This window comes from Crocodylus porosus, unplaced genomic scaffold, assembly GCF_001723895.1.
Source record: "Crocodylus porosus isolate Cpor-Errol unplaced genomic scaffold, CroPor_comp1, whole genome shotgun sequence".
NCBI classification, from domain to species: domain Eukaryota; kingdom Metazoa; phylum Chordata; order Crocodylia; family Crocodylidae; genus Crocodylus; species Crocodylus porosus.
This window is the reverse complement of record NW_017728931.1, coordinates 79,519,335-79,544,562: the sequence shown is the minus strand read 5'-3', so window position 1 is coordinate 79,544,562 and position 25,228 is coordinate 79,519,335. Positions and strand designations below refer to the sequence as shown.

Below are 25,228 nucleotides of genomic sequence, written 5' to 3'. Positions count from 1 at the left end.
ATTTTGAATTTGGGAAAATTTAAGTAGAAGACTTGTTTCAGTAAAGTTTCTTTTGCTTTTCTGTGTTACAGTGGATCAGATGTTTTGGGAAGTTATGCAGCTGAGAAAAGAGATGTCACTGGCAAAACTTGGATATTACAAGGAAGAGGTCTAACTCCCTACCGTCTGGTGCATGCATGAACTTCAGTGAATACACACAACTCTAAATTGGCTCCCTTTTTTTGTCATTTGATATTTATTTCCAAGAAGTGGGTCCAAGATCTTTCTCCTTTTGCAAATTGCACTAAGAAGTTACTGTGATTTATTTTAAACTGACCTATGCTGTGTATGCTTACGTAACATTTTAGTTGAACAAAATGTGGCAAGCACTTGCAGGTGTATTAGTGATTGTAATTTACAGTTGAAAACAAAACCTCTGATTAAATAAATGTTAGATTGAAAATAAATATATTTCTTTTTCTTCAGTAGAGTTTATAATACAGCATTGCCACAGAAAAAAGGACAAATCCAATCACCTCAAACACTGTAATCTTTATTGTACTTACTAGAAAAGAATTGCTGATACATATAAAAAGAATAAGTAGATGTCAACTTTTACTAAAAAGTGAGAACAAATATCTACTTCAGTTGCAGTTGATTGTAGTATCTAAAATAGTGGGTTTTGAGGCACTCATCACTGGATTTTAGGCACCCCTCCATAGCTTCTGTGAATTGAGTAGTACAGTTTATAGATTATAGTGCTTGCTTCTTTGCAGAGAGGCCAGGCTAGGGGGGATGGGGTGTGGTCCAGGCAGAGACAAGCCTGGGCCTGTGCTTATCCGCTTAGTTTATCTGCTTATCTCCTAACATTTTGTGGCACCCTTCAGAAAATCTGGTGGCACCCCAGGGTGCCCCCAGCACCATGGTTTGAGAATTGCTGATCTAGAAAATCAACACACATGGAAATAACCAGAATGATTTGAGGTTCTCCTAACTTTTAAAAAAAAATTGCCCTCTCTGACAGCAAATCTACTGTACTGTACAGAAGTCTGCAAGAGAGATTTAGGTGCTTTGCCTTTAATTTTTGGCATCTCTTGCTGTTCTCCATGAAGGCAGAGTGATACGGTTCACTACTTGAACACGTTAGATATCAGACCTTTGTCTAACTTTGTCATAAGCACCTTCTAGTCATTCCATCTTTTTGTGTTCTCCCTTTATTCTTTATACTTACCTTTGTTCCCTCTTTAAATCTTCTTCCTTTATCTCTACTTTTTGGAGCATCCAAATAATAATGTCTTGCGCATCTGTTTCCACCAACTGTCCCTGCACATGTGAATCATTTAAGCACTTATTGGGTAGTACCTTATGATATGGTTATTGCTGGCAGTTCCTCTATCTGTAAAACTGATGAAAAGAATCGTGTCTCCTTAAGAAAAATGCCTCTAGGCTGAAGTACCACTTGGCCTGCTCCTGCCATTCTCCCCAAGGTTTCTCTGGTTTGGTGACAGACAATTGATTGGGATAAATGGAATGTTGCCAGTGATGAGTAGCAGATTTATCGTGCACTAAGCACTTTGGGGAAAACATGGCTTGTTTTTGATTATGACAGCAATTTGCCATTTGCAAATATCATGATTATTGCTAAATAAACCAATGAACAATTAAAGATGAGCTTACATTTTATATTTTAAAAATCAAGCGTTTGGCAGTCAGGGTATTTTTATTATGAATGATTCTAAAGGAGACTGGTTAAGTGGATTAAGCACTAAACGTATACTTGAGAGAGAGTACTCGCTTCTGCAGAGATGTAAATGGAAGAAGATGCAAGATTTAACCTAAATTATTTAAACATAAATAAACATAAGTGTGTCATACGTATGATTCAGGGAAGGCAAGAGTTTTTGGTGTAATCATTCCAACAAAGTTTTGTTCTTTTTTTAGTCTGATATCTGTTGCCAGCAATGTATGCACTGAAACTTCTCTTGAGGAAAATTTTTCATGGCCTTCCTACTGGTCCATTCATTTCCACTATAGAAATCTATGTGAATTCTAACACGTCAAGATGTTATTAATATTCTGTTGCCTGCCATATAGCTTACAAGTCTGTTTTACTCTGGTGTTCTTTTCATCAAGTGTTGCTGTGTTTTTTCTGAGGTTACCTTTCTGTGCTATAGGCAGAAGTGCTTCTTTAAGCACCTGAAGTTATCCCTATCTCTTATTTGGAGCAGTGGAAAGAATACTTGTTTGTTAAAAATCGAACTCTTTTTATTGTGTAATTCAATACCTAGTAACTAATAATGATTTAATAACTTATTTTTAGAAAAGCTCACTCCAATATAAAAGCAAAACTGTTAAGGCTAAAAGTCCTTGTTTATCATAGATGTTTTCTTTTGCAACAAGGGACTGCAAAGATGTATTTAGTAATTTCTGTGAAAAAGTGACTGTGGCCATTAGGTCAGTTTGAATAGTGATGCATTAAAATGAACCCGATGATGTCCTTTTTTCTCCTATTAAATCCATCTTACTCCTTTTCTACACACTGTTATATTGTAGTTGAGATGTAACATTCATTATTAAAATTCTATTGTCTGGTCTTTATGGTTAAGAGACAGTCTGTCATGAGACTAACGCATCAGACTAGGGACATGTAACTAATGGCATCTAACTACAATTATACAGTAGTTGTCTTTGTGGTTTCTAACTGGCCTCCTCCTAGGTTTCTTGAATTTGTACTCAAACCTTTGTCCCACATCAAATGCTTCTTTGAGGTGCCCATTATCTTAGTCTGGGGAATGGCCAGACAACTTGGAAGATGTATAGTGGTTTTCTATGTAGGCTACCTTTTCTCATCTGTTTGGTCTTGAAGTCAGTGCAGTTGGCTTGGCAGATCTTGGATCAGTCCCAAGCTGTCGCAAGTTTTCTGTTTGACCAACCTTGGGCAAACTGCATAATCAGTGCCTTCACTTCAGGACTGTAAAATGAGGATGTTACTTCCTTAATTCACAGGTATGCTGTAAGGTTATATGTATGTTTGTGAAGTGCTCGGTTATTGTGCTTCTATATCAATAGCTAATGTAATATACTTAAATCAGGTAGGTTTTTTTGCTGTTGCTCCTTTATCGTCCATATCTCTGTTCATATGTACTTGCTTACACAAATATGCTAGTTTGAAAGGACAGATAAAAGACGAGTTATTTTTATTCCTTCAAGTGTGCGCATGTGTAACTATGGCCATTACTGGGGGCAAAGGTCCGTAAAACAAGGAAGAAAATAGACATGTAGCTTATGTAGTTTTCCTCACACAGAGAGAAATATACCTTCTACAATTTTCTTCCTGAGATCTTGTCAGATTCTCCTCTACATGAAGCAGGAGCTTTAAAAAAAAATTCTACAAATAGTTTTGAAATAATTAAATTATTTTGAATCAAGGCAAATGATCAGCTAAGGATCTAATTCTCTTAGCAAAATAATTACATGATTGAACCTATTCACAAAATTAGACGGTTGAACCTATTCATAATTATCCGGAAAAGAAAGGACGGTAGCACTGTTTCATGGAATATCTTTAAACCTGCCAAGAAAAATATAGCTTCGCTTGCTGGTCATGGATGTGGTGGATGAAAATGAGGCTCTGCAGCAATTCTTTGAAGGTAAGAGTTCACCTTCTCAAGCAGTTCAACAGCTTCTGAAAGAAAAACTGTCAGAAGGAATTATGAGCGTCATATTCAAGGTATGGGATCAGGGTTTTTTAATTTGAAATTTCAGTTTGAGGAAAAGAAACCCAAGGAAATCAGAAATTAAATGCTGTCCAACATGTAGAAATACTAAATTAGATACTAGAGTAAATTAGGATCAATGGCACGCATGCTGGAATGCTTCCTTTATGCTCTCTGTATACCACAGAGAGGAGGAGTAAAGGCAACCATGATGCCACGGTTCTGTGTGATGGTAGCAAATAGTAGGGGAGGAAGCCAAGAGACTTTCAAATGCAGATAAACTGCTGAGTCTTCAGGGATTTGCATAATTTATGGGACTAGGGAGACGCTTCATTTAGTGGGAGAGAAACCTTGCCTGACAAGATTCTTCTGAAATGGAGTGTCATTTGTTTGTTGGTACCTTCTTTAGCTGGTTCTTCTGGGCTTTTCTGCGGGTATAATCTTAACTACTTTGTCTGTTTTGTTCCCCCCCCCCCCGATTAGAAGTCTTTCATTCAGAGCTTCTTGCCAGGTGTCGCAATGATTTTATCAACCAGATCCTACTAGTCTTTTTTTTCCCTCCCTTCTTTGTGTCACCAGTATGTCTAATCCTTTTGCTTCTGTAACGGGGGGTGGGGGAGCCTAATTCTCTGGCTTCCTGACACTGCAAGCAACCTGGAAGTTTCAAAATTATCTATTCAAATTCGGATCCAAGGCAAAGAAAATGCAACTTTTTTTTCTTTGCTTATATTATTTATGTTGCTAATGTTCCTAGTTGTGTTGATCCTTTTTAAATTTGAATTGATTGGTGTATTTGTTCTGTCATTAAATATAAGTGTCCTTGACATAAGGCAACCTGGAAGTGATGAGAGAGGCTGCGCCTCAGCTTTATAACCTAAAGGTGTTCTCTATGTCTGGAAACTTCTGTAATCCTAAGGATGCTTCTTTACCATCAAAGGACCAGTTGGGAGCATCACAGTGAAGCACAACACATCCTGAACAAAATGGATCGCATGCCATCACCTTCATGACATGCACCAATAAGCTTGCCCAAGAAAGCTTGTTGATATATCCAGAGTAGTTTCAAGGCATGTATGGGATGGGTACCCCCTGTTTTGCTGTGAGCATTCCCTACTATGTTCTGGAATTGGTAAAACTATGCTTTAAGTGTTCCTTTTTATATAAGCTAAAAAAACTCATATTATTAATGTAGGAAAAACAAAGGGATCTGAAAAGCTAAAGAATTTTCTTGGGTTTGCTTTCAGGAACGTAACATTTCAATTAAGCAAGCTAGTAAGTTTTTAACAGTGAACTGTGGTACTGGATAACTATTAAATATTTGATATCTAAATAAGTCTCATAAACTGTACCTAACAACCCTGTTAAAATAACTTTCATAATGAGGGTTTAGGGGAACTTTGAAGCATGTCCCACTGACTCTGGTGGCAATGATAATTCAGTAGTACACTTTGACTCTGGAAGAGTTCCAGCACCTCTGTTGCTCACATCTCCTTAACTATAATAATCGCTAGTTGTGAAATGTAATCCATGTAGCTGACTGGATGTATAGCATCTGCTCAGACAAAGGAATGCAAACTCTATTAAAAGTCAAACTCTATTAATATCAAATAATGAGAAGATAACATTGTATAAAGCAGTGGTTCTCAAACTTTTTAGATTCAAGGCACCCTGATAGACCAGGTATTCCTCAGAAAATGCCAGCTCTTAAGTTTAACTTTAACTGTAGGAAAACAACAGAGCAATTCTGTTGCAGGAAACTCAGAAAGAGCAAAGCAGGGCAGAAGGTTTTTTAACACTATGGATTCCTATTTGCAATCCCTGGCTGCGTCCATGTTCTCCGGGGACAACTAGTGGCTGCGTGCCTTGTGCCACCACTACTTGTTCTTGGGAAACGCTTGTGTTATGCACCTTCTGGCCTGTGGCAAGTTACCCTGAGTGGGGTAGGGGAGGCTGGCACCAAGCACTGTGATGGCCCCAGCAGCCTGTCCTGGGGGCCTCCTGATTTGCACAGCCTGGCCAGCAGCAGTGTGTGGCTCTGGCCAGCCAGGCTCCAGTTTTGAGTGGCGTGCGCTGCCCCTGCATATGTCACTCTGCTCTTTTTTTTCTTTTTCCAGGCTTTTTTGATCCCTGGATATCCAGGGGTCAAAAGACCCCAAGCAAACAACCGAGCGCAGCTACCTTGCAGAGAACAACTGAATGTGCGGTATGTGGTGCTGATGATGTTTCTGCAGCACCATATACTGCACAGCTGTGTTCGTCTGGACACGGGCCCTGATTTTATCGTGTAAATCATGTTTACACACCTGACAGTGCTAAAATTGTGCAGCACCCAATGGGCCCCTTTAAAAGGATCCCCATGGCACCCTGCTTGAGGAATCACTAGTATAAAAAATTCTCTCAGTGCACAAAAGAATGAATACAGCATACCTTTCTAATACAGGTATAATATAAAGAAATGGTGGCCACTTACTGTGAGTCAGCGTCATAAAAGGTTGCTAAGCCACACCTATGACAGAAATTAGTATCTAGAGTCTTGTAACTAATGTTAAATCCAAAAGTAAACTTCTAAAAGGAGTTGGTATATTTAAAGAACAGTGCAGGGTTTTGTATGATCTTGGGGAGGTTACCTTCAGCAAATGTGAAGTCAACTATGAGCAGATCATAAGCATTCAGGCTTGTGGCTTTAAAATAAGGTGAAAATCTTGAGACACCAAACACCTGTTACATTTGAAGTTGGCAGTCTTTCCCTGCTTTTTATGCCACCAGCCTTCAATGTTTATTTATTTGATCTCTGAAGGTACAGCAACACTGGAATGCTGGCTTTCAAGACTACTAAGCATCATGCATTCAAAAGAAGATGCAAATACTGCCTCTAACTAAACTCTGGTTAGCCTATGGTTTGATGTCGATTTTGGGATGGACTGGCAACTGAACATACTTGTGAATGTGTGGTTAATTGCAATTCATGAGCACAGAGAGAACATCCTATGATGTTTAGACTGCCTTCTGTTTCTTACGGTACTTGTATTTGCATGCATTACTACAGAAGCTAGAGTCCTCGGTCTTGCAAGGACTTTTTTAGGGGTGGCTAAAAACAAAAATTCTGTTTAATCTTTTTTTTTTTTTTTTTTTTTAAGTCCTAAACTCTTAAAAGCCTCAAATAAGTGGCCAGCCTGATAGGGAAGAGGGCTTATTACCAAGACTTAAAAACTGATTTAAAGAAGAGCTTTTCTGGGTTCATCTCATCTGTAATGGACTGACTATTCAGGAAGAACTATAGTTCAAGGTCAAAGAGCAAAGATTTGGAGATTAACCTAGTTTTTTGGTTTTATTTTTAACTCAATTATCTGGCTCAGCTTCAAAAGATTGCTAAATAAAGCTAGAAAATGTATATGAAAAGCAAGCTGGGTTTTTGGTTGTAGCCGTGTTGGTCTAAGGACATAAGCAGGCAAGGGTTTTTTTGAGTAGATGTGATATCTTTTATTAGAGCAACTGTAAAGTTGTAAAAAAGTTCTTAACAAGCTTTCAGGTGCAATTACCCTTCTTCAGGTATTGGGACTCCCTATGAAAAGCTTGCCAAGAACTTTTTTACAACTACTCACTTGATCTAATAATAATAAAAAAAAAAAAATCACATCTACTCAAAAAACCTTGCCTGCCTATGAGAGAAGCAAGGATTTTTTTTGGATGGTCATCTTTTACTGGAACAATTGCATGGTTGGGATAGACCAGCTTTCCAACACAAAGCTTTCTTCAGGTCACAAGCTTGCATTCAGAGGCTTGTCTAACTTTATCACAACCATGTAGTTGACAACATAAAAAAATCACCCAAAAAAATCCATGCCTTTCACATAATTCTTGGACTGTCATGGTTACAACATCAATTTGATGTACCTGATAGTATTAATCAGGATCTAACCTAATATGCTTATTTTTATCCCTTCTGTAAAGTATTCCGTGCCCTAAACCCGCTCTGACGAGTATACAGACGCTAAATGAACTCTAAGCAACCTTCAGCTGACTTTTCACTGTCTTTAAGGTGTAAAAAAAACTTATTGCCTCCAGCAGTCTTACCTGCTCATTTCCTTTGTCTCCTGTGATCAGTTGAATGCAAGCAAATGCTTTAGTATATCACCATTAAACAGATTAGGCCTACTATAGTTGACATAACATAAATATGACATTCATTATTCTGACTTACTGGCTGGCAAACGGTTATTCTCTGTGTAGGTTAGGGATCTGTATTTCTGAATATCTGTGCCTCTTGCATCTCTTCTAATAATCTCATCTGAGGGGACAGTTTCTTCATCACTATTCTGTTAAAAGGAAGCTTCCATTACTTTGGCATTCAATAGAAAATCCATGGGTCCAAACCCATCACAAGAGTTATTTCTGTCACTTCCCACCAGAATATTTGGACCACTTCCTGTAACTATCATACTTGGAAAAGGAAATAACTTCCTCTGCAGCCTCTCCAGTCTGATGCATCACCAGCTCAATTTCTCCAGCACAGTTACTTTGCCTAGGTCTCCTTTCCAAGACCTAACTAATTTAGTCTTCCTATTCATTGCTTACTCTATTAAAATTGCATCTGTTTTAGAGATTGACCCTTTTAATCTTGAATCTATGTATATAAATTGCTCAAAAGAGGTAAACAAGAGCTGCTTTACACTTATCATTTATTATAAAATTTCCAACTTGAAGATATTGGGGGGAAAAAGGAACTCTTACTTCTGTGTTATCACATTTCTTGATAAGATCTCACATCCTACCCACCCCTACCCTGCCTCGTATATATAAGTTTTAGGGAAGAATTCGCTATTTTTAACAAATGTTAATGGGGAGGAGGCAAAGGGATAGCAACTTCTCATGTTTATCTGGGGATCTGAAAATAGTTTGATTAAAGAAATGCTCTTGACTAGAGGTAAAGAGGTGCACTGATGCATCAGTCCCATATCAGATTGGCACTGATATAAGGAAAATTGATATTATTGGCAGTCAGCTTTTTTTGGCTGATGTAGCCAGTAAATGTCCTGTGCACATGTGTAGCCACAATGCAGCATGCAGGTGGTCAGGAGCACAGCCTGGCACTGTGGAGAGCAGTCAGATCCAGCTGGTAAGTCTGTTTTTAGGAGAGGGAGAGAGAGAGAGAGGGAGAGAGAGAGAGAGTGTGTGGTGGGGGAAGGGCAGGGGAGGGAGCAGATCAAGGCCCTCATGGTAAGGGAGGGAGTGGGGCTGGGGTAGGGGCAGATGCTGCACAGCTGGGGCAGAGGCCAGGATGGAGCCATGAGTGGCTTGTCTGGGGGGTGGCTCCCACTGCTGCATGCACCCCAAGGGCGTAGGAGCCAAACACGGGAATAAAAAGAGAAGTTTTGGGAGTGTGTTCATTTTAATGGTAGCTATTCTGCCCATCCCAGAAACTTTCATTCTTATCCATTCTTTGAAAGATTTTGTTATTTTAGACGGGTGGTGCTCAACCTTCTGGCCCCATGATCCAGATGAGTGGCGTGGGGCTGGTCCATGGTGCAATCTAGTATGCTGGCCTAGCCACACATGCTGTCCAAACACCACGTGCGGTCCAACCCTGTGGACCAGATCTCACCATACAATGGTGCCCACCAGGATGTAGGGCTATGTCATCTGATCCCAATGGGCCTGGAAATGAGAGCTGCAATCTATGTTGCTGCATCTCCCCCACCATAAGATTTTCATACCTGCAGGGAGATGCAAGGACCAGATGACATGGTCTTGTAGGCTGGAGGTTGAGCACCTTCTGTTTAGACCAGACTTCTAAAGAATCAGAAATCCTCATTTTTTTTTTGGTAAGGTTAATACCTACGTATTTCATTGCATTTTTAATCCACTTACATTTACAAAGTTTTTCACGTTCCTGCTTAAGTTTCTGACCAATGCCAGCATTTAACATTTCTAACTTGTTACAATTTTATATCCATAGAGTGAGATGCAGCTATCTGGAATACTATTGTTTTTAAGGAGCAAAGAAGATGCTTTACAAAAAGCAGCACATCATCTACATAGAGAGCTATCTTATCTGCCACTGTTCCTTCCTTTATCTGAGAATCCTGCATTATTGTACTAGCTGGTTCTGTGGCTAGAGTGAACAGCGGTGGTGACGGTGGGCACCCTTGCCTATTTCTACTTGTCAATTTTAAATGTTTACCCAGTCCAAGTTCTCTTTCATTTGGATCCCTAAATGATCCTTATTGTTTTACCTATTACGTCTTTCCCAAAATGTGGAGATTCATCCTACCACTCAAATAAAGACGGTTGTTTAACCCTTCCCTGTCTGAGTATTGAACTCCTTTCTGGAAGGTTTCTGACTCCCACATCAGGGCATGACGCCATGTAATCATTTATGGTGTTCCCTCTTCATTTTTTTTCTTTTAATCTTTTTTCTTTTAATCCTAGTATAATTCAGTCTTGCTCAAGTTCTCTTTAATACCCCTGGTTTTGTGATTTCTCCTAGTCTTTTTTTTCCCTTGTACTTTTTGGCATCTTCCTTGTCTGTGGTTTAACAGTTTGACAATCAGTAGTACAGTGCTACTTCTCACTGTCTGCCTTACTTAAGCTAAGTTTCCAGGGTGCTTTTCATTAATCTCACTTTCTCAACGATTTTAAGGCCTTCCTTTTTCTTCTTTATACTATACTGCTGTTCTTGATGTGGGGAGAAGTTTAAAAAGAAAAATCCATATTATATTTGTTGTTCTGAGAGGTGCTATAATCTCACGTAGTTCTGTCACTTTCCTTAATGCAGCCTGACAGGTCTTGAACCACTTGTACTTATGGACATGAGTTCAACTGCAGTGCTAAGAATTTCAGGAGAATTTTCCATGCCATGGAAATGTGGTGAGAAATTGGGCATACAGGCCTTCCAGCTCCCTGGTTGGAGAGTTGCAAACTGGCTTCAAAGCCACACTCTCTAGCCAGGGAGTGCTAGTGGGCTGCTCCTTGCATCTCTCCCACCCCCAGGACAAACCCAATCATTGACCACGTTCCCTCTCCCTTGCTGGGGAAGTGGGGAAAGCTGTAAATGATCAGCTGAGAGCTGATGAATGCAGTAGCTGCCAAAGACAGTCAGCCCTCCTTCTGTGCTGCCTCTTCCTCCCCCCCCTGCCCCTCCAGGGGTGGTAGGGACCAAGGTAACTAACTGTTCTCCTTACCCCTGTCATCCCCAATAGTGTTACTGTTACAGCCCCAGCTCTTGCAGTGGTGGTGATGATTGCAGTTAGAGCTAACACTTTGTGGTAGAATTGCTATGGTTTTTCTGCCACAAATTGCTGGTATGCTCACTTTTTTGTGCCAGGAAATGGTTGTGTTTCCTGAAAGTAAGGCAATGCCTGTCCACAGCCTTATATCCTCCCAGAGTTTCTGGGTTTGTTTGAGCTGGCAGGGGAGAAGAGAACATGGAGAACTTGGTGTGCTCTGTCTATAAGGACTGTCACCTTTCTTTGTAAGGAAAGAGTGGAGAACCTGTTTTATATATTCTCTCATCTCCTCAGCTTTTAAAGGAGCCCTCTGTTTTCATGTTGTTTTTGTCTCGTGATTCTTTGTCCTGAGTTTTTTCTCTACAAGCCATTTTTTTCTTTTCTTTTTTAAATCATGATTTTATTTTGCCAATTTACTGCTGAATGCTAGTTTGCCTCCACCTTTATCTCCCCATATTCATTTTATTTCTGCTTTAACCTCATCAAATATGGCCTCCATAGATGATCTTAAAGATATGATCTCTGACAGTAACTCAGCAAGGAGCTCTTTGGACAGAGGGACAGGTTTTTTTGTCTTTCTCCTTGATCTGATTTGTTTTCCCTGACAGCAGACATCTTTGTGAGCTGCTGAGTGAGAATCTTCCAGGGAGTTTCTTCTGGGGAAGTAGCTTTTCAAATTGATCCCTTTGTGGGGTACACATCTATGGACAAGAGAAGCACTTCTTGGAAGTGAAGCGGTTCAGAGATCAGTGCTGTTGGTGGATTGCGCCATCTTCCCCTTCAGAGCTTGAGCTTCAGGGAGCCACCTGCTCTGGTGATGTTATTCTCTCTCATGCCTGAGAAACCTTCCCGATGGAAGTTTCAATAGAAGCTTCTGCCAAAAAAGTTTTAGTTTTTGATGAATTGTAATCTTCAAATGAAAAAATCAGCAATGATCCTGACTGTCATGTTCCTTTTAAATGGGCAAACTCCATCTGTGCACGGTGTGTGGTTTCAAAACATTGTTTTGCTCTTTCTGTTCATTATATTTAAATTTCTGAGGATTCCTATTGAGTTTTGCTTTCTAAATTTCACTGAGAAATGAATGAGGAGCTGGAGACGGCACCTCCTCAAGCTGTTACCTGTTGTGCAGAGGTCAGGTTTTGATGGTATATCTGGAGGCAAGGCCCTGGCTGTCAAGAGGAGGCCTGCAATTTGAATTTTAAAGTTATTTAACTTAGAGCAAATGGAAAGAACTTTTTGTTTCAGTAATGGGTGACTGATTCCCTAACCTCATGTTTCCTAAAGTCTTTTTAGGTCTTGCACTGTAGACCTAAGCACTGACATGCACATAGAAGGGATTTGCTGACAGGCTCAGATCTAGATGTTGCTTACAGTTAACTGATGTCTAAAGTTACTAGTGGTGAATCTTCCTGGAATGAGGAGCCTGGGCAGTAGAGAGCCAAAGGTAAGCTATTGGTGCACCCCTTCATGGCGTATCTATTCCACTGTCTGTAGTAGGCATTGCTGCCATGAAGAGCAGCTGGCTCCACTTGCTTCTGTTTTATGTGTATCATATAGTGGAGAGGGGATGTAACTTCTGCCTTGTGTGTACCCAGAGCTTCTGTAATGGCTACAAGATGTTTTTCCAGCATGTGGCCCACTGGGAGTGGGTGGTAGAGGTGTTTTTACTTATTTAGAGCAGGGGTGTCAAACTCATCCATCCCTGCAAGCTGGATAAATGGTGTGGGCCAGTCCATGAACAGATCAGGCCTGCAGACCAGCCCTGCCTGCCAGATCTAGGCTGTGGGGCTGGCACGGGTGCTGCATACAGTGGGTAGCCTAGCCCAGTCCTGCCTGGGTGCCCTTTGCAGTGTGTGGGTCCACTCTAAGACTCAGGGCAGCATTGCAGGCTGGGCTATGGTTCCCCAGGCCAGATCTGGACTGTGGCCCATACCTTTGATGCCCCTGATTTAGAGTGTATTTATTACAAAGAGAGAGTAGAAAATATTTGTGTGTGTTTGTCTTTCAGGGTAGTTCCACCTGACTCTCTTTTTTTCAAAGTTCTCATTAATCCTATAGACTTTATAATCATAAAATCTTTTTATAGCCTTCAGTTACTAAGCAACAAAGGACAAAGTACTGAACCTTCCTACTGATGACTAAATCCGGTGTATTGGTGTTCTGGCCTTAGCAGATTAATAGGAAGCCAAAGCTCAGCATCAAATTTAAAATATTTTATTCCTGTTCTAAAAAGTTAAATAAACATAAATGAGAATAGATTTTTATAGCCAATGTTTCAAAACCAAATTTATAAATGTAGACACTGGATCGTCATATTGGAACATTTGCTTTCTAAGCCAGTTGTCTTGTATTGGTATTAACCCCAGCCTGCTGATCATTATGAAATGAAAGACATGTTTTCTAGAATTCAAAATATAGACCTGGACTTGCCATTTCACTGGATGGAGCATGTGCTGGTGTTGAAACATTAGATCTCAAACTGATGTGAAGAAATTTCCAATGTCTGGAATTGCTCTGCCACTGTCTATGATGTCTTTAAGCTGCCCGCTGCTTCCTACATTCCCAATGTCTTCTCTTACAGAGCAACTGGGTTTTCAGATGAAAATGGGTCCCTTCTGTTGTGTGAAAGGGCTTTGCTAAAGGCAGGGCTGCTGTGATTGTCCTTTCTACATGTTAGAAAGTAGACAGCACTGGTTCTGCTTGCACTGGAATCTGGACTATGGTTTCTCTTAGATGTCACTGATGAAATTCAAGCTCTTCCATGTTTTTAATTGTAGGACAAGATGTGCACGGAGCCTTGGAGAATCCCATGGTGGATACAAGCATGTTGGAAGAGTTCATTGGCAGTGACTTTGAATGTGGAACCCTGTAAGTTTTAAGTGATGAACACTGAAGTCTCTAATCCAGTGGTTCTCAATCTTATTAGAGACCCAGTACAACCCTCAGAAAATGCCAGGAAAAAATTACCAAGGAAAAATAATAGAGCTGTGGCATCCTGATTGAGCACCACTGCATTTGTACTTTTAAGTGCTGCTATTATAAATATATGATTGAAATCGGAATGTAACAATGCCACCTGATATCTAAATCAAGTCTGTTCTATAGAAAGTGTTTTGATTTAAAATAAGAGCAATGATCCTTTGTCAAAACTGTACATAAAGAAATGTAAAAAGAGTTTGAGAAGGTAATAAGCACAATTTTCTTACAAGATACCATTATTCAAGGGAATGAATAATAGTTTATCTTAAGTTATTTAAAAATATCAAATACCTAAAATTGGAAGCTGTCAGACATAGTATGAAACTTTGGAGTAATCAATTGTTCCTTCATGTTACAGTCTTATGCAGAGCTAAGAGCTTGTGTGTGTGTGTGTGTGTGTGTGTGTGTGTATTTAAAAAAAAAAAAAAAAAAAAAAGGTGAATTACAAGACCGCATGCAGTGGAGAACAGTCAAGGACAACCTACCAGAGATTACAAATCCATCGAAGACCTTAAAACCCAGAAAATCCATCCTAACAAATCCCAGATGACTCGCATTTAAATACAACATCATTAGTATAAAAAGGCTGAGAACTGCCAAGAACCAGGATAAAGAAGGGTGTTTAAAAAAAAAATTAAAAACTGACAATATTTTCCATCTTAAGTACAATCACATGCTGCATACATTTACAATGAACTATGTCAAGCTATCATTGACCCACTCTTGTTCATGATCTATGACTTGACTCCTTATTTTCTTATTGGCATAGCTAAAAATAAGAATAAAAAACTCTAGCTGAATGCTCAGGGACTTAGGTTTTTTATCATAATTAAGCATGGAGAAAACTAACCAGGTTACATTGATTTATTCAAGTCCTTTACAAAAATTTAAAAAAGAGATTCCACTGTTCATATATTACTTACATGACTCTCTCTTGTGCTATGCAATTGGAATAGCTATACAGTTCCTTTAGTTCTGCGGATAACTACCATTAAATAGTGTGACAACTTTATTTATGTGCAGCAAAATTTACTCATAAAGCACAGTGTATTTTAGAGGTTTAATAGTGTTTTAACTGTACTTGATGATGCAGTTCAATAACTATCTGTATCAGAAATAAAATTAAAAAGCATTTCTTTGTACTGCTAAATGTGTGTATAAGAAGAAAAAATAATTATTATGTGAAAATTCATCAGGAGTTGTCAAAGGATAAAAACACGAAGAGTCTTGATAAATATGCAGCAAAAGAAAATTATACAGAATAAATTTAGAAAGACATTTTATTTTTTTAGATTAATATAATCATATAAATAAGTATGGGATTAAGAATAGTCATACTGTACAGTGAATACACAATAACTGCATTAAGTTTTTTGGAATCCCATTTTTAAACACCCTTAGCAACACTACGTAAAATGATGGGCACAGGCACAAATAAGAATCTTGATGATTGTTTTCCCTATATATGTTTTTAGTTGTGGATGGCATAAAATTGCACATAAATGGCAAAAGAACAGCTAGAAACCTGCTCTTTAGATGCAGAAAGACTAATAGCAATCCACCTCTAAAGATTTACCATTCAAATTTCTCAAAGTGCATTGGAAAACTAGTATTTTTAGTAAATGGCAAATTTGTTTTCTAACTCTAGTTTCCTAGAAGTTGGATAACAATGTTTAAAATATTAGACACAATATTTAAAAGCTCTAGAAATACTCTAAAGAAAACTTTAAACATGTTACTAAATACTAAAGTAACATTCAGCAAGTCAAACTTAGCCCAAAATTTATAGTTTGTAAAAACATCAAAGTTTACAAAAAGAAAAATAAGAAAATGCTGAAATATATGTGAATACCTAAGTAAAATGGTCAGCAAACAAAAGTAAAACTGATTACTCTGGTGTGCTGGCTAAACTAAAAAAATACAAGATTGAAAGAATGACTTTTAGATCACAGAATTCTGTGTCAGTATTCAAGATGTTTGTAGCGCAGATAGAGGACATCTATGTCTTTTTTTTAATGTTACTATATTCCTTCAAACAACTGTTTTCCATTTAACTTAACTGGAGAACAGCAAGTGTTATATAAGTAATATAGTACCAGAAAAGTCCCCTCACCATTAGTTTTCTTTAACTGTTAATAGCTTTATACCGCCTAACCACCTGTTTCTTAGACAGTGTTTCAAAGAAAGCTTTAATGCTGACTTTATATAAAACTGTAAAGGGTTAAGAACACAACTCTGAATTTTAATTTGCGTTTAAATTATTTCTTCTGTTAGCTGAGGAGCTATGTTAGTTCTAGATAAATGATTGTTATGTTACATAAGAAATGTATTCCCTTAGGCTCCTTTGAGAATCCCAATCTGAGTATGTGTGTCATAGCCAGCATTTTGGTTAACTGAATCTGGACCTGAACTGGGATCTCCGGTCTCTATATCTTGAAATAGAGCCAACATTACAGCTGTTGGAACTCCATAACCTTTGACTGGGGAAAAGCAAATCCTATACCAGAGGCTATGGGCATTTGAACAATTTACTATAGGATGAAAGGGGATGGGTCTTTACTGCATGGCTTTGACTGTAGTAACTGCCCACATTACATACTCTTTCCCTATAACAGATGAAACTAAAGCACAGTAACATGCTAAAATTGAACTACATTACTACACTTTAGCTTCCTTTTATTGCACCTAAATGTATGCACAGTGGCAGTTATCGAAGATCCATTTCCCTTGCAGTAAATTGTTTTCCTCACAGCGGCCTGGGGATTATATAAGGTAGCATCTATTTTCCCTCCATGAGCAATTTGGCTTTGCAGATGAGGACTGGCTCATTTGTTCATTGTTGTGAGTAGTCCACCAAGGGAGCTGCTTAGTGTGCTCTCTAGTATAGAATTGGCTAGTTCAGTAAAAGAGACAGACAGTTGTTTACTGTGGAGTGCACACACACTCTGCCACCCTTCCTTTCCCTCCCACTTGCCCAATAAAATCTTCAATGAAATAAAAATGTATATGATTAAAAGTAAACTGTCCACAAGCATCTCTCCATGGATACTTTTAAAATCACAAACCTGCATGGAGAACTTGGCAGAAGTCACATTTTCTGACTGCTTTCTGCAAATGTTAAAACCTAAATCTCTTGTGCTTGGGTATTGGCTCAGTTTAGAATTAAGTTATAGGGCCCATGAAACTTCCTGGTTCTTAGCCAATATTCTTCTGTCAAGGCTGTAATGTCCATGGCTCTTTGAGCTCATAACTGCTTCTCTGTTTTCCTACACATTTGCTGTACTAAAATACCTAATTCCTCACTTAAGTAAAGCACTGTAACTGAGATACCAGGAATTTAACGGCATTGGGACAACAAGGAATCGGAAGATAAATTAGTAGATATTGGGTATCACTGGCATTTGTACTGTGCAAATACAAGTGTCAGAGAGGTCAAGTTTATTTGTCGAGGTACAGATACAGCTACATGTCAATTATCACAACATTTGCTGTGAGATCAGTCTCTTGTATATACAATTCTGTGCCATGGTGGTAAAAGCAAACCTTAGATGAACTTGGCAATAGCTTAGCAGGTCATTTTAATGGACGCTGGTGTCACAGTTTCCCTTTAATGGTGTGTGATATTAGCAAGTTTTTTTCTGTATAATTACATGCCTAACAAAATATCCTATGTAATATAAATTATTCTTTTATTTATTCAGATTTCTAAAATGATCTAAGCTTCCTCTGGGCAGCTTTCCCATATATTAAAAAAGTGATGCTGGAGTTCAATATACAGTATATTTTAAGACAAGTATATGAAGACAAATTATTTTCATAAAAAGTTCACCTACTTTTGACTTTGTTTCAGCCATGCTGTGTGTAAAGGCCAAGAATCTTGATCGTTCCTGATCATAATGATTTTTGGTTTGCAAAAAAAATTGTCTCAACTAATTAATTCTTCCAAATTGACCTGAATAATTATATAAGAGTATAGGATAAAAAGCTAGCAAAATAGATTGCCCTCGGACCCTGATAACTGGCGAGATCTGACCTTGAAACCTGGCTCTAAGTTCCCTGGCATTTCTGGTGAGTGTGCTGCAGTTCGAATCTAAATTAAATTTAGAATCGAGCATATTAGTTTAGTTTTTGTCCTCTTCCATTGCACTCTGTAGTATACCATTTCCTCTGTGTCTCTTGCTTGCTTCTCTTAATTTCCATACTGTCAAAGTTTTAGTGGCCTATGGAGTAATTCAGTTACACTTCCCAGCTGCTGTGAGAATATCATCCAAAAAAACCTGGTTAGAGTATGGTAAAGACTGCTGAAGCAGATGTTGTTAATCTTTCATCCATACTCTTGAGCAATGGGGGCCAACCTTTTTGGCAGGCTTCCTACAAATTAGCCCTACATATTTCCCTAGTGCTATTCCAATCTCCTTTTCCTGCCTGCTCTGCTGCTTTGCCATTTGCTTCCAGTCCCGTGTTCCCTGCTTGATCTGCTGCCCCGCTTTCTGCTTCCTGCTGTATCTGCCGCTGTACTGCCTGTCCCCTCCCTGATGTGCTGTGTGCCGTACACACAGGCTACCCATGCCACTTGTGGCACCTGTGCCACAGGCTGACCTGCTTTTATAAGAAGCCCAAGGATCAATGGCTACCTAGTCTCTGTGTTATGTCACTTGTGTAGTTTGAGGCAGTGTAAAGCGGAGATGCTACAGGTCAGTTTTGCCCCCAGGATGGAAGTGGCAACTGCTATCTTCTGGACCTCCCCGTCCCCCTAGCATGTCAGCGCTTGTAACTGGTTCCCCACTTGCCCTCTGCTGCTCAGAGTGGTTACAAGCTATAACTTCTTTATTTTTGTTTTAATAATGGAAATTAAAAATGTCTCTCTTGTTTCTACTAGTCAGAGTCGGTTACCAGACTCTCCACCAGACTCGGGATCAGAACCATGTTCTCCCCCACAACTCAAGGGTGGGTTGTGCAATTTCTACTTCTACCTTGTTTGAGAGGATGCGTTTTACTCTCTTGATGTTTACACTTCATTTGTGTTCCTTGCAGCTTTACATTACGATGCTGCGTGGTCCACTGGACTGCGGCCTTCGCTCACATTCCCTTCTGTAGGGGCGCCCTGTACGTTTCCTTGCAGATTCTCTGAGAATTTCTCCGCCACCAGTTCCACTGGACAGCCCTGCAATGTTCTTCAAGACTGCTCTCTGAAGCCAGACAATCCTGTGGCTCCCTGGAGTAACTCAACATCATCCAACTGTTTGAATTTGAATTATTCTTACCTTCAGCCAAGAGCCCCTCATGCTTCGACTGGGTAAATTATAATACTATTACATGGGGACCAGGCTGAAATGGGGAGGGGGGTGGGGAATAGGAGCTGGCAGCTACCCTGAAGGGCAGCGACTTCTAAATGAGAGCAGTCTGCAAAAAAATACCTGTAAGTGCATGGTTCTCCACAGGGTGGCATGATTTAGACATTTATGGGTCACCTTTTGGTCTATTGTTTTTTAAGCATGTTTTAAAGATTATATATCAGATTAAAACCAAAAGCAATTTGCTTCAATAAAAAAGCTCCAAGGTTAGAGAGATGCTGTAAGCTGCTACAGAGATGAAATATCTGTGGAATTTTACACTACATATTTCAAGGGGTTTATTTTAAAGAGTTTTTGTAAACATTTTGGCACAAGGCAAAAACACTCAATTCATCTTACTCAGAAATAAAGCAGGATATAAAGTTTAACCATCAAAATGCACTGGGTGTTTAATAATAAAAACAAATACCAATGAAAATAAATATCCTGAGCTTAGTGCCAGTCATAATACCTTGTCTTTGGGAGAATAGCACCTCCCAGATTATAAAGTGGTAGCCTGTTCAGGTCTATATCCATCACCCCTGATTAAATCAGGCTTTTGGGTGCCCATACTGGGAGAAAACCTCTGGCTTTGTCCTCTCCCTCATATGGAAGTGGATTCCCTGAGGCACAATTTAAGTGGACACTGCTGGGCAAAGCAAGTCAAGATCTTTTTTTTTTTTTTTTTTTACTAACTTGTTTCTCAACAGAATATACCACTTTGTTATATCATGAAACTTGTCATTGAATGTACCTACTTAACTGAAATTTCCACTGGGTAACTGCACCATGGATGGGGAATTTCTGGTCAAAACCAGAGGGAAAGGGAGAGGTGTCCACTCCATAGTGATAGCATACAGTCAGGTATAGGAGCCACAAAGCCAATCTCAAGTTTCTGGTTCATATTAAGCCACATAGATACTCCCACAGTCCAGATTACCTATTTGAATTAATATGCAACCATAAGTTGATAAGGTGGGCTTAAGAGCAAAGTTGCAAAATGCTGGAAAAATAAAACTGAGAAGGCAGGATAGATTTGTATTTTATAGACTAACCAAATAGGAGGTGTATACTTAGTTGTAAGCAGAGGACTTGCTTCATTAGATGCTGTGAAGGGACTGCTGGAAGCAGAGCTGCTAAATAGAAAGCAGTGATTAGACTACAAAGGGTTAGGGAAGGTGTGAGGAAAAATGGCACTGCTGCAGGAGACAGGGTGTGTAGGAGAGAGAAATACAAATCAGGTAACTCATTGAGGGATGTAGGGCTTATAAAAGCTAATCCAGGTATGGGAGAAGAATCCATAGTCTTGGTTTAGACCAGTGGTACTCAACTTTCTTCCTTGGCAGGCTAGATGGGCAGTGCCCAGTTGTCCATGAGCCAGGTGTGGCCCTGATCTGGCACCCAGAACCAGCACAGTGGGGCTCCACCAGGCCATGTAGAAGGAATAGGGGGGCAGCCAAGGCCCAATCCAGCCCTATGGTGTGGGTGGGGGGTGGGGAGATGTGGCACAGCCCTGATCCAGTCCCGGGTTGGATCTGGCTGTGTTTGTGGATGGGGCATGGAAATTTTGGCAACGAGGGTGGGTGGCCACTGCTTTCCTGTTGCCAAATTTCCCAACCTTTGGGAAGCCCTGTGGGCCAGATGCAATGGCTCTGTAGCCCACACTTGATATGCGGGCTGGAGGGTGAACATGCCTAGTTTAGACCATACTTAACACAATCCAGTCTGTGGATGTTTTCTTGTTCTGTAATTTCATGTTCAAGTCTGTTTTTAGAGTTTTGTTGTCTAAGAACAGCTGCTCTGAGGTAAGTGATGGAACCAGGGAGGTTAAATGTTCTGCCGCAGGCTTGTCTTTCTTTTTGGCATCCATGTCATATCAGTGTTCAACCATTCTTACACATAGGGATCACCATGTGTGCCCAATGTAGACAGCAAAGGGGCACTGTAAGGAGGTGTGTTATTGGTGCAAGTGCAGGTAAATGAACCTCAGATGTTATAATCCATGCACCAGTGTTGATGTGATCTGTGTCGATAAGGAGGTACAGCAGACTTTGAGTTTGGAGCAAGGTCTGGTGCCTTGGTGAGAATAGGGGTTAGGTAATCTGTTCCTGGAGAGATGTTGTTGGAGGTTGTGGGGCTGCCTGTAAGCCAGGACAGATTTGTCCCTCACGGCTACCTTGAGACGATCATCATTTTTCGAGGAGGGCGTGGAGGTCATTAATGATGGAGTTCAATCTGGGGGCTGTAGATGACAACCAAAGAGAGTCTGTTTTCCTTGTTCCAGTATTGATATTGTAGCAATTCAGAATTATGGGGAGGGGGAGAGAGAGGATTGAGGTGGTCTGATTCTGACTCTGTTGATTTGACTGGCTATCGTCCTAGGTTGTATCATAGGAATAGCAATCCCTGTTCTAGAATTTAAGGTGGTCAGTGGGATCACAGCAGATACAGTTATAATGCAGAGCTCGGCTACAGATGGTGTTTCTAGTGGTGTGCTTAGGATGAGAGCTGTTGGCATGGAGGCAGCTGTACCAGTCAGTGGTTTCCGATATAACGCAATGGTGATATGGCCATATTCTTAGTGAAAATTTGGTTAGGAATATCAGGATATAATTATTCTGTGATATTCAGGTTTAAATTCAAGTGAATTGTGCACTACGTATTTCTTTCTTTCTTCTCAAGTATTTCTCTGGCATCAACCAAAAAAAGAAAGTTCTCTCAACTGTTGGAAGATGTCACTGATTCTCCAATATGGCCAGGCAACTCCAGACATGGTAAGCAAAAACATCAACAACATGAAACAGTAGAGCTTTTTACATTTACAAGTAGGATATTTTGAGATTCAAGCTTTCAGTGGCTCAGAAAAAGATGACTATTAATCTGTTAGTGCAGATCAGTATCCACACTAGAAGCTAAAGCAGTTCTCTGTACAGTGTTTTCAGAACTAGGGAACTATCTATGTTTAGCGGCTGGGGATGAAGCTTTAAATGCTCACACTACAAAACATGTGCACTACAATAAGTGTGCTTTAGCTTTTGGAATATATTCAGTTTCATACTCTGCTGATCTATTTGGCACAAAGTTGAGTAAAGCCAAGAAACCATTTAGGGTCTGTTTAACTTAAAGCTGAGGCTAAATATGACATGTAGGTCAATTAATTTCAGCTCCACTTGTTATGTGATATAGTAACTCCTTTATTTCCAGAGAATTTGCCAACATGTATGTTTGATTCAGGAAAAAAACCAAACAAACCTCGCTTCATCTTCCTCCCCCCTTCCCCCCGATTTAATCTAGTTTGGTATTTTGGCAAAATAAGAATGCTGAGCTTATAGTAAGTTCATGTATATGAAAAAGATTTATCAGTCTTATAAAGGAATGGATCATCTTCCATGGCCTGTGGGCTTTATGGGAATAACTAGTTTGTCAAGAAAAAAAACATAATGAATGTAAACCTCTTGTTTGGGCAGAATAAGTTATGAGAGTATTTGATCAATGTTTAATAGATTCTTTACCCAGCTAGTGTATGGGTTGATAGGAAACCCATGTTTGTGGATATTTTATTTGTTGCTTAATTGGGGCTGGTCAAATAAGGCACATGCTTGCTCCCTGATATAATGGATAAGCAAGCAGTTCTGATGTAAATACTTGTACGCATATTTAAAATTCTGTTTTAATAGCAGTGATGGAGCTTTGAAAATTGCTATCTTCAAAAATCTGCATTACGTAAAAACTCAACAGCAAAGATGTTAGAAGAGACAGAACTCATAAGAGGAAAACATGACAGAAGGAAATGAATTTGAAAATCAATCTGCATTTGCAGAATATTGTTGCCTGTTCACACAGCTGTCTGTCAGAAGCACAGTTGCTGCAAATAGCAGCTCTGGAATAATTCCAGTAGTAATGTACTCTGTCACACTATGCTGCATCAAGCTATGTACAGATTAGAGTCTTAGTTTATTATCTCACTGGAGTATCTGCTGTATTCCTGATGGCACTCCATTTAGCTGTGTCTCATATGAAGTTCTCTGCAGAGTTGATAATATGTGCTTGTATCCCCAAGCATCCCAGTTAATTCCGTGTACCTCAAAATGGTAGTTTGGATATTTATCTGTATAAAACATCATATGCCAGCTAGTTTGAATATTTGAATGTGGGAAGGGAGCCTCATGATGCCTGTTAGTCTGTATTGGCAGACTTTTTATATGCAATTCATAAAAAGGGGAGGGGATCTCTAATCCAGACACCTGTTCATTCTTTGTTAGATATTGCTAAAAACAAGCTAAAAAGTGCTTAGTTGACAAATTTTATTTTTTCAAAGTAAAATATTGGTGGCAAGATGAAACAAGTGGTACTACTCAAGTAATAGTAGTGATATATCAAGTAATGAGAGGCCTGGAAAGCAAGGGTTATGAGAAAAGACTGAAAGAGCTAGGGTTATGTAGTTTGAATGGGTATTTACATACACACTTTTTTTGTCCCGCAATACACCAGACATCCAGCTGCATGCAAGCTGAGGCAAACTGTGCTGTGCTGTGTGCAGTTGTATAAGTGGTGAAATGTATGTCAACACACAGAAAATGGTGGCAGCATGCTTTTGAACTAAAGCACCTCTCATGTGTTTTAGTTCAAAAGCGTGCTACCTCCATTTTCTCAGCGCTGATGCGCATTTTGCTGCTTATACAACTGCAAGTGTTGCAGCACTGGGCACTTTTCAGAATGTCTGGCACTACAGTGCTTGCATGTGTAAAAATGGCCAGGAAGTCCAAGGAAGGATTTGATTACAGTCTTTGATACCAGAAAGGATGGAGGTGAGTTTTTCTCTGTGGCCATAAGGGACAGGACTAGGAGCAATGGCTTCAGCCTTCAGCAGGAGAAATTTAGGTTGGAGGTTAGGAGGAACTTTCTTATTATAATGGTAGTCAAGCATTGGAACAGGCTACCTAGAGAAGTTATAGACTCTCCATCTTTAGAAGTTTTCAAGAGCAGGCTAGACAGACACTTGGCTGGGATGGTTTGGTCAGGGATGCTCCTGCCTTGAGCAGGGGGCTGGACTAGATGACCTTGTGAGGTCCCTCCCAGCCCTACTTTCCTGTGATCCTGACACTTCTCAAAGCATAAAAGCTAAAAACCACTTGTAAGATGTCAAAATAATTGTGTATAGTATAAAGGAAACGAGGGATATTTTTCTTTTGCATGTTGATCTTTCTACGGAATGTTGGCTAGTCATGCAAGCAGCTGATGAGCTGTCACTTTTATCTCTTTACAGTGACTGTTGAAGATTGTGCCATTGACATGCAAGAATATGACAGTGATGAACAGAACATAGCCGCTGTGGAAAAATGCTATCAAGCTCTAACATGGCAGCCATATCAAACTTTGCACTGGAGCAGCTTATTTAACTGTAATTATGAAAAACTGTAAGCATTAGTGCTCACTCTTGAATTTGTTTTTTATTGTGATGCAGACATAAATTGTAGATTCAGCATTTGTTATCCTTCTTCAGAGTGAAACTGGAGGTGGAGAAAGATAACAATCAGGACCGAGTCTGAATCTGCCTAGAGATCAGATAACCAAATTTTAAGCAGTGGTTGCACACTTATGCCAAGTATTTGGGTATATTTTTTAATATAGCAAATGGACACTGGATTTGGTGCATTCAGGGCCAGAAGCATTTCCTAGCTAACTCAAATCCATTTGATTTTTGCTTTTTTTATCAAGGCAACTTGGCACAAACAGCTCCTGCACATACAGTACACAAGTCCTGATCTCAGGACTTAAATAAAACACTCTTAAGTTAAAAAGTTGCATACACATTTTGTTACTGCAAAATAGGCTGTCATCACCTACACTACCAAAAATCTGCCAGCTCATCATTTTAAAGTTTTCTTTCCACAACATAATTGTAAATATTTGTTTGACACAAAAAATAATCCCTTGGGAAGGCCACAGCTTGTTCACTCTTTTTCCCTGCCCTCCTTCCCCCAACCTGTCC

The 25,228-nt window shown here is 39.6% G+C and overlaps 2 protein-coding genes across 3 annotated transcripts in view; both read left to right on the top strand.

Annotated features, from left to right (window-relative positions):
• The window catches only part of RAB3IP (RAB3A interacting protein), a 66,659-nt gene extending 65,014 nt beyond the window's left edge, over positions 1-1,645 (top strand). For both annotated transcript variants that reach the window (XM_019543226.1, XM_019543225.1), the window contains one exon: positions 72-1,645. In XM_019543226.1, coding sequence (XP_019398771.1) covers positions 72-154 — 83 coding nt within the window. In that variant the 3' untranslated portion in view covers positions 155-1,645. The remainder of the gene's footprint in view (positions 1-71) is intronic.
• Positions 1,646-3,583: 1,938 nt separating this feature from the next.
• Positions 3,584-25,228, top strand: part of MYRFL (myelin regulatory factor-like) — a 78,011-nt gene continuing 56,366 nt past the window's right edge. The window contains 8 exon segments of the mRNA XM_019543938.1: positions 3,584-3,709; positions 4,940-4,967; positions 13,658-13,692; positions 13,695-13,792; positions 18,783-18,850; positions 18,938-19,199; positions 21,919-22,010; positions 24,503-24,653. Of these exon segments, the coding sequence (XP_019399483.1) occupies positions 3,584-3,709; positions 4,940-4,967; positions 13,658-13,692; positions 13,695-13,792; positions 18,783-18,850; positions 18,938-19,199; positions 21,919-22,010; positions 24,503-24,653 (860 nt within the window).